General features: G+C 36.1%; 1 protein-coding gene across 2 annotated transcripts in view; it reads left to right on the top strand.

Moving 5' to 3' along the window:
* The window catches only part of ADAMTS6 (ADAM metallopeptidase with thrombospondin type 1 motif 6), a 145,794-nt gene that overhangs the window by 11,152 nt on the left and 122,381 nt on the right, over positions 1-12,261 (top strand). Inside the window, exons 4-6 of one of the 2 annotated variants that reach the window (XM_071580628.1) lie at positions 4,493-4,707; positions 5,232-5,315; positions 5,815-5,960. In XM_071580628.1, coding sequence (XP_071436729.1) covers positions 4,493-4,707; positions 5,232-5,315; positions 5,815-5,960 — 445 coding nt within the window. Of the gene's footprint in view, positions 1-4,489; positions 4,708-5,231; positions 5,316-5,814; positions 5,961-12,261 lie in introns of both variants that reach the window. The other variant, XM_071580627.1, reaches the window with a different exon arrangement.

The raw sequence follows: 12,261 nt of genomic DNA, 5'->3' as shown, positions 1-12,261 counted from the left end.
GAGGGTGATAGTGAATGGGGTGACATCAGACTGGTGACCTGTCACTAGTGGGGTTCCACAGGGCTCCATCTGGACCCTGTGCTCTTCAACATCTTCATTCCCAAATCTTCGTTTGTGAAGCCTAGTTGTCGGTGATGATGGCGTGACCTGGATGCAGGACAGGAAGAGATACTAAGCAAGTTTGCAGATGACACAAAACTGGGGGGAGCTATTGACTCCCTGGAAGGCAGGGAGGCCCTGCAGAGAGACCTGGACAAATCACCAACCAGACGAAGTTCAACAAGGGAAAGTGCTGGATTCCACACCTGGAATGGGACAACCTTGGATGTTTGTACAGGCTGGGGAATGAGAGGCTGGAAAGCAGTGCCATGGAAGGGGACCTGGGGGTCCTGGTGGATGGCAAGTTGAATGTGAGTCAGCAGTGCCCTGACAGCCAGGAGGGCCAGCCATGTCCTGGGGGGCATCAGGCAACGCATCACCAGCTGGTTGAGGGAGGGGATTGTCCCACTCTGCTCTGCACTGGGGCAGCCTAACCTTGAATATTGTGTGCAGTTTTGGGTGCCACAGTATAAGAAAGATACTAAGCTGTTAGAGAGTGTCCAGAGGAGGGCAATGAAGATGGTGAAGGTTCTGGAGTGAAAGCCATATGAGAAGCAGCTGAGGGCACTTGGTCAGTGCAGTCTGGAGAAGAGGAACCTGAGGGGAGACCTCATTGCAGTTAGAACTTCCTTGTGAGAGGGAGAGGAGGGGCAGGCGCTGCTCTCTGTGGTGACCAGTGACAGAACCTGAGGGAGTGGTCTAAAGTTGTGTCAGGGGAGGTTTTGGCTGGATATTTAAAAGAGATTTTTCTCCCAGAGGGTGATTGGACACTGGAACAGGCTCCTGAGGGAAGTGGTCACAGCACCAGTTCTGACAGAATTCAAGTGACATTTGGATGATACTCTCAGGCACGTGGTGTGACTCTTGGAGATGGTCCTGTGCAGGGCTAAGAGTTGGACTCAGTGATCCATGTGGATTCCTTCCAACTCAGCATACTTTGTGATTCTGTGATTCTGTTGCAGCTTTATCCTAAAGGGACATGGCATCCAAAGCATCCCCAAATATGTAAAAAATAAAATAGCTAAAAAGTAAAATCATACACTAATTTTCAGCTTTGCAGCTTTCACACCCTAGTATTAAAACCAGGTATACAGTGATTTTCAGTGAATTTGACTGGTTTTGGAAGTTTTCAGCAGTCCAGTTTTGTGTTTTAAAATGCAGTTGTAACAGCTGTATCTGCCTCTTGGCAGTATATAATTTATTTTGTCTGGAGACTGATTTTAGCTTTACCTTCAGAGCAGTTTTCCCAGTACTAAATTCAGGGAGGAATCTGCTTGAGCATCTGTGCTGCTATTTACTCTCTGTTGAGTTTCCCCTGCTATAACCTAGACCTGCATTTTTTGTGCATCTGTTCTCCCATCAGGGAAGCCGTCAAGATGCTGAAACATTGATATAGACAAGAGGAGTGTTGTTTCTGACCTTTCTGAGAAAATTACAATAACTGATAGAAGGTGAAGTACAGGAGTTGGTAAAACAGTGATCAGAATTGGTTGGGATGAATAAGTGATGGACTACTTCATAGTAGATGGTAGAATTATGGTAGTCAGGACAAGAGAAATTGGAGAGGCAAGGAGATTCTGATAAGAACATGGAATAGATTTTCATAACCTAAATTAGATTTTAAGCAGTTAGATGTAAGATTGTTAAAAAAATAAAAATGCCAAATTTGTGTTTTATGTATGCATTGTCACCAAGTTAACTGTTCTATTATAAACAGCTGAAATCAGTAAGGCCCTGGTAAGATTTTGTTAAATTCCAATTGCCAAATTCCAGTTGCTTCAATAGGGTTTGAGGCCACTGGATTATCTTGCAGAATCCTGTGTTTGGATAGGATTGAGAAACAACAAAAGTTGACATATGAAAGATGCAGAGTTTCTGCATAGCTCTACTATATGCTGATTTTTGTAGTGGTTACACTCATGCCAGACTCTACAGTTGGTGTATTCTAAAATGAAGTAAAAGCTTGGTAGTTGAATGAAATAATAGTGCTAAAATATATAGAAAAAACCAGCATAATGTTTTGCTTCAAAATATTGTAGTAGTTGCTCTTATGTAAGTAGTTTCCTATTACATTTTGAGATCCTTTTCTGTTAGTGCTTCTTATTTTCCACCTTGACCCCCACTCAATGTCTATAGAGGAATGACTTAGGAAAACTTGGGTTACTATAGTTGTGGACTCCATGTTTATGTGGGTTTGGATTCCTTTTCAGCTACACTTTAACACCTAATTCCCTACTTTTGCTGTAATTATTTTAGGGTTAATTACAGTGTTATTCTGTGGGTTTGTTTTGCTTTGTTTTTCCTTTCTGTTTTTGCCTTTTTTACTTCTTATAGCTGTGCTTGATTTTAATGTTTAATTTTTTTTTCTTTTAACCTATGATTATGGTGGAAAAATGATATAACTTGTCATGTATCTAGTTTTGTTAAATAAATTGCAGACCTTTATTGATATGTTTTAGCTTTTTAAAGAATTAGTCAGCATAATTTAGTGTTTTTAGAGTAGAGTAGCATAAACATTGATAAATCTTCAAGTGGAAGGATTATTTCCAGCTTTCTTATTACTTTGAGACCAAGTTTGAGAAGCCTAAGCTTCTCATCTGATAAAAAAATGACATATGTTTGTTTTTGTGAAGTCTTCTGAGACCTTCGAAAGGTACTATCAAGATGAGTCCAAAATAATCTTTTTTTTTTTTCTCTGAAAGTTTTCTGCATGAGGTCATCGGTTTTCAAATGTTTAGGATAGATTTGCATCTTGGAGTGGAGAATGATGAGTTAATGTGGAAGCAGTATTGCATTTCTAAAATACTTTTAGCTCTCCAAGAGCATCAGAAATATCAGCATAGGTTATTTAAAAACGAAGAGTGAGTTTTTTAAAATTTTCATACATAAGCTGTCAAAATTCCAGACATTCCTAAGTCACTGCTTAAGTGAGATGAAAATCTTTGAACAATTAAAGGAACTTTGAATTTTCTACAATAAAAGTGGAAAACAGAAAAAAGCTTAGTAGTCATTCTAGAATCCACAACAGGCTTTTATACTTGATAATTGGTTTTTTTAGAATGGATTATACCCATTGCAGAATAAGGACAATTTTATAACTGAAAAATTTTCAACTATCAGGTTTATTTTCCTTTTTTGGCTTTTTAAAAAAATGCAACTTTTAAAGCCAATTCTGTGCCCTCAGAAATTACGAAACACCACAACAGGAATACTGAAGCTTTGTATTTCTGGTTTTGACCTGAACATACATTCTTTCTGGTGTAGTTATTGCTCTTTGAAAATAGTGTGCTTAGTTGAATTGCATAAAGCATTGCCTTTTCATGGGAGATACTGGATCTATCTCAGGTCATCCTTACCTGACCCTGGTTTGGTAGAGGTAGGGATGCATCTTAGAAAAGTTGCCCACTTCAGACAGTTTTAAATGTATCTAACTGTTAATGTTTTTGTGCTCATCTGTTAGTAGCAAGAATACCATAGGTATTTTGAAATGCTACTTAGATAAAGGCAGACTAATAATATATTTTGCTAAGCTTTAAATGGAGATCTGTGTTTGGCCCTTGTGGAAAAGGGATGTTTAATACACACCAATAAAGCCAGTTTTGCAGGTAAGGATGGGCTCAATTTCGTCCTGAGGACAGGAATTCAAATTCAAATAAGTTTATAGTGTTTGTTTTGCTGATAATTAAACCTCTTTGTATTTTTTAATAATCTATCTCTTGCATGCAAGGAATATTCTTTCTATGTATTTACCTGAAAGAAAAACAAAAATCATCATACTTGAACTAAAATTGATGTTAAAATAACTGCAGCAATTATCCCATTCCAGGCCATTTAAAATGTCTGATTACTTAATTCACAAGGTAGATAAAACATAATCTGATAGCTTTCTGAAATGGAAATTGATCTATTTGCTGTGAAAACTGTTAGGCATAGAAGCATAATTGCTTAAAAATGAGACTTTTCACAGGAGAGAAAAAGCTTTTTTGGTACCTCATCAGCATGGTTAATTCTGTAGTAAATTTTGGTTACTTCTACATTAATTTTGAATTTTTGGTTTTCTTTTTTTTTCCCCTGAATATTATAACTCTCTTGTTGTTTTTTTAAAAATTCTAAAGTGTGCTTGTGGTTAATTTTAACTAATCTTCAGTATTTACATTGATGTACAGAATCAGATCTGTTAAGACTGATAATTTATCATCCTAGTTCAGGTTATGGTGAGTTGAGATATTGAAGCTTAAAGTTGGCTTTCCATTATTTTAAAAAATGTAAAAATTAGAAAAATTGAATTTTTCTTTTCCTCAAGAAAGACTAATCCCAGCGTAGACTAGCTGCATACAAATGAGTTTTTACTAGTGACCTCTCTGAAGTGTTTAATTGTTTTGGTTCCTAGAAGACCTCACAAGAAGCGGCAAACCTTGGTGGATGAAAGATGCATCTGCTTTTCCAGCTTCACTTCCAGTGAATGACACACTGAGTAGTCGTAGTCGGCAGAAGAGATCTGTAAGCCTTGAACGTTTTGTGGAAACGCTGGTAGTAGCAGACAAAATGATGGTGGGATACCATGGTCGCAAAGACATTGAACACTACATTTTGAGTGTAATGAATATTGTAAGTTTCATCCTTCTCTGAGTTCATATCAATATGCATGTACTGAAATGATAAAGGAACTGTCAAGCACTTATTTATTGCCATGAGTAATGCTTTAATAGATGCATTAGCTTGCAGGAATTAATAGTTAAAATATTGAACAATCTTGGCATTATGGGAAAAGTGCAGTACTTTTTCTGTCAAGAAAAATGCTGTGATCATTTTACAATTGTTTAGTTTTGAATTCAAATAACCACATTCACATTATACAGTTCTATTCTGCTTGTGTTGACACAGTAAATCCTCATTGTGCTGGATGAATTATGAACTAAGGTATAAACCATTTTGATTGAAAAGTGTGACTCAAAATGGTTTTTTACTGATTGGTTGTTTTTTGGTCAAAAAATAACTCTTATTTGGTGACAGTGATAATTAGCATTATGAAATTACATTGAGTGAGGAAATGGGGTTAATTTTTAACCATGTAGGAAGCAAGTAGTGTTTCTTGTCTGACTTTGTGCCTTTTCTTATTTTCTGGAGGTCAGGTTGCCAAACTTTATCGTGATTCCAGTCTAGGAAACGTTGTGAATATTATAGTGACACGTTTGATTGTCCTCACTGAAGATCAGGTAAGAGCTGTTGAGCTAAGCTTTATGCCTCTGAACTACAGCTTACATTATAGTGTAATGTAGAGTTCACTCGTTTATGGCTTGAAGTGGCTGCCTCTGAGTACAAAACCTATATTGTAATTTTTCATTGCTTTAATCAAGATGAAGCAGTTCAAAGGAGTATTTCTCGTGTATCATCTCAAAGATACTTATTTTTACTTCAGGTGAATATTATTACACCTTCGGGGATGTCAGTTTTATTTTTAGATCTGTGTGGTTATTTTTTGTTGTTTGTTTTGTATTGACATAATGATTATTAAAGTTGGAGCAGAAAGAATGACAGTTCAGTAATACACAGCTGAACTTGGGGTCTGACTTTACAGACATAAAATTTGGCAAGAAGAATTTATTCCTAGAAACCACTGCTTCTAATTATAGTCCCATTTTAGTTTTCAAAAAGCTTAACAACTGTCCTTAGTAATTTGTTTGGAACATTTCTGGTATGCATGTTGTATTGCAGCCAAACTTGGAGATAAACCACCATGCAGACAAGTCCCTCGATAGCTTCTGTAAGTGGCAGAAATCCATTCTCTCCCACCAAAGTGATGGAAACACCATTCCAGAAAATGGGATTGCCCACCATGATAATGCGGTTCTTATTACTAGGTATGGTCATTATAAGTATTGTGTTTATTTTATTTCTGTAGCTTTTTTGTTCTTAGCATATGTATGTATAGAGGCAAGTTGCAAAGTAATATAATTGGTAGGTAACCTTAAAAGAAGGAAAATTAATAGATGTCTTAAATATATCGGATTATTAACGTATAGATTAAGAATTTCGAACAGTAGGATCTGCAAATCACTTGCTTCTGCTGTTATTTTCACCTCATAATTGCCAATGCACGGTATTACCACAGAAAAGATGGATCCTGTTGAACATTTTATACTTTTATAATTGGAAAGTATTCATAACATTGCAGAGAACAGAACAGTATGGAAAATGTTTTGTTAACAATATAAAATGTTTTTGTAAGCATTTCAAGTGAGAACTTCAACTAGTGTAATAGTATTTCTCTGAAAACAGGTTCTTGCAGATTCTGGCACCATGAGATTCTGCTTTGTAGCTGGTTTGATTTATTATGCTTAATTAAGATGAGAACTGACAGTTTTAATAGGTAGCTTCAAAGCCTGCGTATGTGCCTATTTGTTTGCTTCTATTTCACTATTACTGTGATGAATTCAATGAAGCCTGCACTGTAATCTTGTATTCATGTTTGTCCTTTGCAGTTACGGGTAGGCAAAGGGACTGTATTAGAAGATAAGTTTCACTGTTGTCTAAGGACATTATTTATTCTTTTCTGTTTTGTTTAAGTAGCAGCAGGTGCAGTAGCACTAATTTGGGTGAGGATCTTTTTATTATAGTTTGTGCTTTCCAGAACTAATTCTGTACTGCTTTGTATGTAGTGTCTTTGTGGAATCATTGCATTCACCACAGAAAAAAAATTAAATAATGATTACTATAATGCACCTTTTCTAAAATTTTGCATAAAAGCAGTGAAAGTTGCTTTTTTTTTTCCTAGGGAGGTAGTGGTTTTTGTTGATTTGTTTTGCATAAAGAACAAAATATTTACTTTTGAGAGGTAATAAAAGCTATTGAATCACTTCCATGTATTTTTGTATTACTGTTTCAAATATAGTTGTTATGTGTGGTCTTTAATACTACATGGTAAAAATCAAAACGATAAAATACTGGAGTGATTCAGAGAGCTGCTAGAGTCCAAGAAGTTTGAAAAAAAAATTAACGTCTACTACAAGTAAATTCAATGAAATTAAAAGTAAAATATAGTTACATTCTATAGGACTTAGTTTTTCACAAAGGCTTTTTTTTTGCTGAGTTTTTTTCATACAAGTTCCTTCACTAGGACTGCTTACAAGTGAAATTAAGTACATCTTTACAGCTGTACTACACATTACGCTTTTACTGGTATAATTTAGGGGAGTAATCCATAGGTGGTATGGTTGTGTCAGTTGAAGCCCCTCAATATATGTGTGTATAAGCTGCGTTGGCAACACTGTGTTTTACTGTATGACTGAGAAAACTGACATTTTATTGGTGTTATTCTGGCAGCGCCAATCCCACTTACTTTCTTTCACTGTTGTGCCGTAGTGTGTTGTGTTGCTGTATGCTGTGTACTGGCTTCCCAGTTCTGGTGTGACATTCCCAGCGTAGTTATAAACAGTTCTGTGTTCCAGACAAGAGCTTATGTCTGTGCAAATTTGCAGGCATTTATCTGCAAAAGGAGCAAGTTTTCAGAGAACATGAATAATACCTGTTGAAAACTATGTTTTTATCATAAAAAAAATTAAAAATTCTTCTTAATAAGATGTAGTAATTTTATAAGTATGCAGCATGTGTATGCTGTCTTTTAAAAAGGTTGTAAGAATTTATTTTATAACTTCCCAATTTACTTTTAAGAAATTTACACTTCAAAGTATATACCTATATTTTAAATCAACAAAGTGACTCAGTGTTGTGTCTGCAGGCTGGGAATACCTACCTTTATGAAGTTCAGTTATATATGCTTTCTCAATAAAATACTTGCATTCATTTATTTACTATAACAATTGTAATTTCTTAAAATGATCACAAAGTCTACACTCACCAGTTTGAATTGATTAATCAGGCTTTTACCGAAACTGATAGCTATCCTGGCTCTTACTAATAAAATGTATCAGCATATTGGAGGAAAAGATACTTCTTTAGGTTGGAAGGAGTAAAAGGCAAGTTTATATTAATATGAAGATGTAAATCCATTAACTTTAATAATTCTAAATGAATTACCAAAACGTTTTCTTTCTGTTTTCTATTTCTCACTCACTCTAATAGTATTTTGAAAGCAGTTCCCTGAATTAGTCCCACTGATGCTGCCTGCTTTGTATGGAGTAATTACATTTTCATTGAATTTGACACTGGCATCAATTTTTGGTGATGGTGTGTACTTCTATTTTATGGAAAGTAGAACAGTTTCAGTTCAACATTATGAATAGTTTTGCATTGTTTTAAACCAGATTTTTTCAGTAAGTAGTGTGATACTTTTGAAAATACTACCTAGTCCTAGCTGAGTATTTAAGTTTGCAATGACACCAGTCTATCTGAAAAGTGGGGCAAAGGTTTTAAGAAAAGGAGTCATTATCTTCAACCATGCAAATGAAGGCAGTACCTCAGCTTTTGTTAGCAATTCCTCCATGTTGCTTTCAAAGATGGCACACTCTGATCTGGGAAAAACAGTATTAAGTGTGCTGATTGCCTGAGGATGTCTGCTTGACCAATGTAGACAGATTTTTTTTTTTTACCCTAAACAAGTTGTATGCTAAAAGCAGGTAGTCTCACTGGCATGGAGGTTTGCCAGACTGATCTATCTAATTGTCAGTTCCATGGAGATGTTACCACAACTACTGAGGCCCCAGTCTTTGGACAAGAGCCCGCCTGTGTTCAATGTGCCTGGTGGTGTATGGGCTTCTCTTGCGGCTACCCTGCAGTCTGCTAAATGGTTATTTTATATTTTACTAAGTGAGTAGGGAATTGCAGAAAACTGCTTTGCTAATTAAAAATAAGGCAGGTAAGAGACCAGTCCAAGTAAGACCTCCTATAGCATAGTGCTCGATCTTTAACATTTCACCTACATTTTTTCTGGAGGATATGTTTAAGTCTCAGGTCTCAGTGTTTTATCCAAATTGGGTTCTTAGGGGCAGGTGAAAGTAGAATGCTAAGCAGTCAGGTTTTATTATGAGGTTGATTAATGGTGTACTGCTGTTAAGACAATGTAGTCTTTTCCTGTGAAGACTTTAGGTACACCTAGCGAATCCTTGAAATTATTTCATATTGCAAAATAATAAAAATAAGAGAAAAACTTGATCATTCTCTAATCTCAAATCCTCTGGGGAAAAAAAAGAGTCTTGGCATTTGGTTTCTGTATTCCTGCATCATGATGTGGTAATCTTCCTTTTTAGCAGTGTCACATTCAGAATTTTCATTTGAAGACTCCATGTAAATTTTGAGTCTTGTGCATTCCACCTCCTAGATATTGGTGTCTATTTGTCTTCTTGAAGTTAGTTCTTATTTGGTGATTTGTTTTCTTAACCTTCATTGGTAGCCTGCTTCCTCTTTTTTCTTTCTTCAGAAACCCTAAGAAATAGAGTCTCCATAGATTAGAAAAACACAAAACTGCAGAGGTACAGTGTACACTATTACTTTATTTATACTATTATTTTTTGAAGAAAAGATAAACCAGCTTCCCTTCCATTTCAATCTATTGCTTCCTTCTCTTGATTTTAAAGATCATAAAGTAGGAATTTTGGAATTTCATATCTATACTTTGGTTAACTATACGCAATGAACAGAACTATTCCTTCTCTTGTGTACCCTCACAGAATGCTAAGGGTCAGAGAGTTGGATTCTGGGTTACTTTTTGTGTTAGGGATGGAGAAGATAAAAATTTTGAATGCCTTTTTTTTTTTTTTTGGCACTGTAAGGGTTGTCTAGTTCTACATTTCTGTATATCTGAAGATGGTTGTTTTGGTTTGTCCAGTTGCTGAATACTTGTTTTTCCAAGTGATGTGTGACTGACTCAATAAACTTTGCAGCAGTGTAGTATTTTGCTGCTGAGAGGGAGGATCCAGAGCTCGCTCTTTGCTTCTTCATGTGCTAGTAGATCAAGTGAAAGCAGTATACCAAACAGCCCAGAATTTTGTCTTTGAGGTACAATTGTTTTAAACAGAGAAACATTGCAAACTTCACTTGCTTAAGGAGAAAATACTTCTCGAAAATTGTTGAATGAAATGTCATCTGTTGGTAGTATCACATTCCATGAGTTTGATTTATGTTTTAGAATAAAAACAAGTTCACTATGCTTGACAAAAGCATTAAGATCTCTTTGCAGCTAGAGTGGTTTTATAGAAACAGATGTGATTCCATGCAAAAATATAAACTTGCATCCTTTTATGTAGATACACCTTATGAAATTAATTGCTTAAAATACCATGAAATACAAAAATCTTTTATTGGGTTGGAATTCACTTCAGTTAGGTTCACCAGTGGCTTACTGCTTTAGCAATAATTTATTCTACAGCCCCGCTGAACTGTCTTGGAGGGATCTTTATTTGCTTGAATAAAGAATCTGAGCCATATGTTTTTAGTGATTAGGTCAAATGCACCTCGATTTGTAGGCTGGACTGATGAGAGTAAAAATGTTCACTACCACGAATGGTATAATTTTTCTATTACTTTGGGCTTTAAATGGGCTCGTACATGTTAATGTTATGAGACAGTGAATGAGCTCTCTCTTAATAGACTTGTCTTTTGCAGGTAGCACTGTACTTGCAAGTCAGTGAGAGTATTGCTAAGCAGTGTGGTATGGCTGCAATTAGCATTAACACCAGTATTAGCATGCAACATGTCTATGCAACACTGCTGAAGCTCATATGGGAGGCATTACAATGTTACACAATTGGTGGATTTTTCAAGTCTTTCAAGGGGAGAAATTTAATGGAGATAAATTTATTGTATATGCACAAGATTAGTTTCACAATTTCAGACATTTGTTCTGTCATTCTTGTGCCCTTACTGACAGGGTATATTCACTTTCATTTGTGTTAGATATGCATCCAGTATGCAGACCAGTGCTGCCAGTTTTTCTAAGGGGACCAAAGGTATATTTAAGATATATATAAAGTATATATGGCAGCAGTTCTGAACTCCTGTAAATCTTGTGGTTCATAATCTAAGAACTGTAATGTTTTTGGCATTGCAGTAGATACTCGAGAGGGACAAAAAGTTTCTTGTTTCATTTTGCATACCTGTGTAGAGCTAACCACAGTTATGCCTTTCATTTTTTTAACAACATTAGGAGGTTTTAGGCAGCCAGGAGTGGTTTGGTAGTTGCATTGTCAAGACAGCAGTACTAAAAGGAAATCTGTTTAATGGAAACCATTGCCCTGTTGCATGTCAGTTGCCTATTGCTTAGTAATATACTTTTATTCTGCAGTAGTAAGTAACATTCCCCCCTCAGGTTCTGTACTAGTTAAGGCATTTGGTTGGGAGGTGGGGCCAGCCAACCAGGACTGCACATTCCTTTCTTCCTCCAAGTCGAAGAATGTTAGCTTTTATTGTGAGGCACTTTTCTGGACTCCTTAAGTTGTTGCAAAGATTCCTGCTTTATACGATGCACTCTCATGTTGGTCAGTGAGCACAATTTCCTAGTCTTGTCCAATAAATCTTCACATTCAAAGCATTTCTGTTCCCATGAAGCCCTGTCTCCAATTTTCATCCTGTGGCTTCTTCCTCTGCTAGTGAGAAGAGCTCCAATTTCAAGAAATTATTCTGTGTCTGCTTGTTTCTTACTTACTTGACTCTTAGTCCATTAAGCAGTTTTCACCCTTGCTTTTTATGCAGCCTTTCAGCTTGTTCTGCTGGAGTTCCTTTAGGTGAATTTAAGCTCCTGACAGGAGACCGTTTTTCCTAATTTGATTTTTGTGCAAAAATCGTAACTGTGTTCCTTGACTTACTTTCCTGGTGACCACATGTGTAAGATTATTTCTCTGATGGAGACCTTTGAAAAGCTGAGATGCATACATTGCCCTTCGTGTCTGTCTCTGTAGATATTTAAAATGCCGAGAGCTGGCTTTCCAAGTAGTACCACTAAATTCTTTGTTTCCAGGAAAGTGAAGTGGTATAAGAGAAAAAACATGTATTTGCATCTTGAAAATGATGTATTTAGGGGAAAACCAAACAATATTGAGATGTACAAGGACTTTGCTCAGCAGATTGAGGGAAGTAAAAAATTTTATTTAATTTGTGTAGTGTTTCACAAAATGGAAACATTTCTACCAGTGTTTCTACACCTCACAAGTCCTTACACTTCTTGTTAGAGACCTGCTACTGACCACTTGAGTTAGTACATTTCTAGAT

The sequence above is a fragment of the Pithys albifrons genome, chromosome Z (assembly GCF_047495875.1).
Source record: "Pithys albifrons albifrons isolate INPA30051 chromosome Z, PitAlb_v1, whole genome shotgun sequence".
In the NCBI taxonomy this organism is placed as follows: Eukaryota; Metazoa; Chordata; class Aves; order Passeriformes; family Thamnophilidae; genus Pithys; species Pithys albifrons.
The sequence above is the reverse complement of the archived record's forward strand: the minus strand, read 5'-3'. Positions and strand labels throughout refer to the sequence as shown.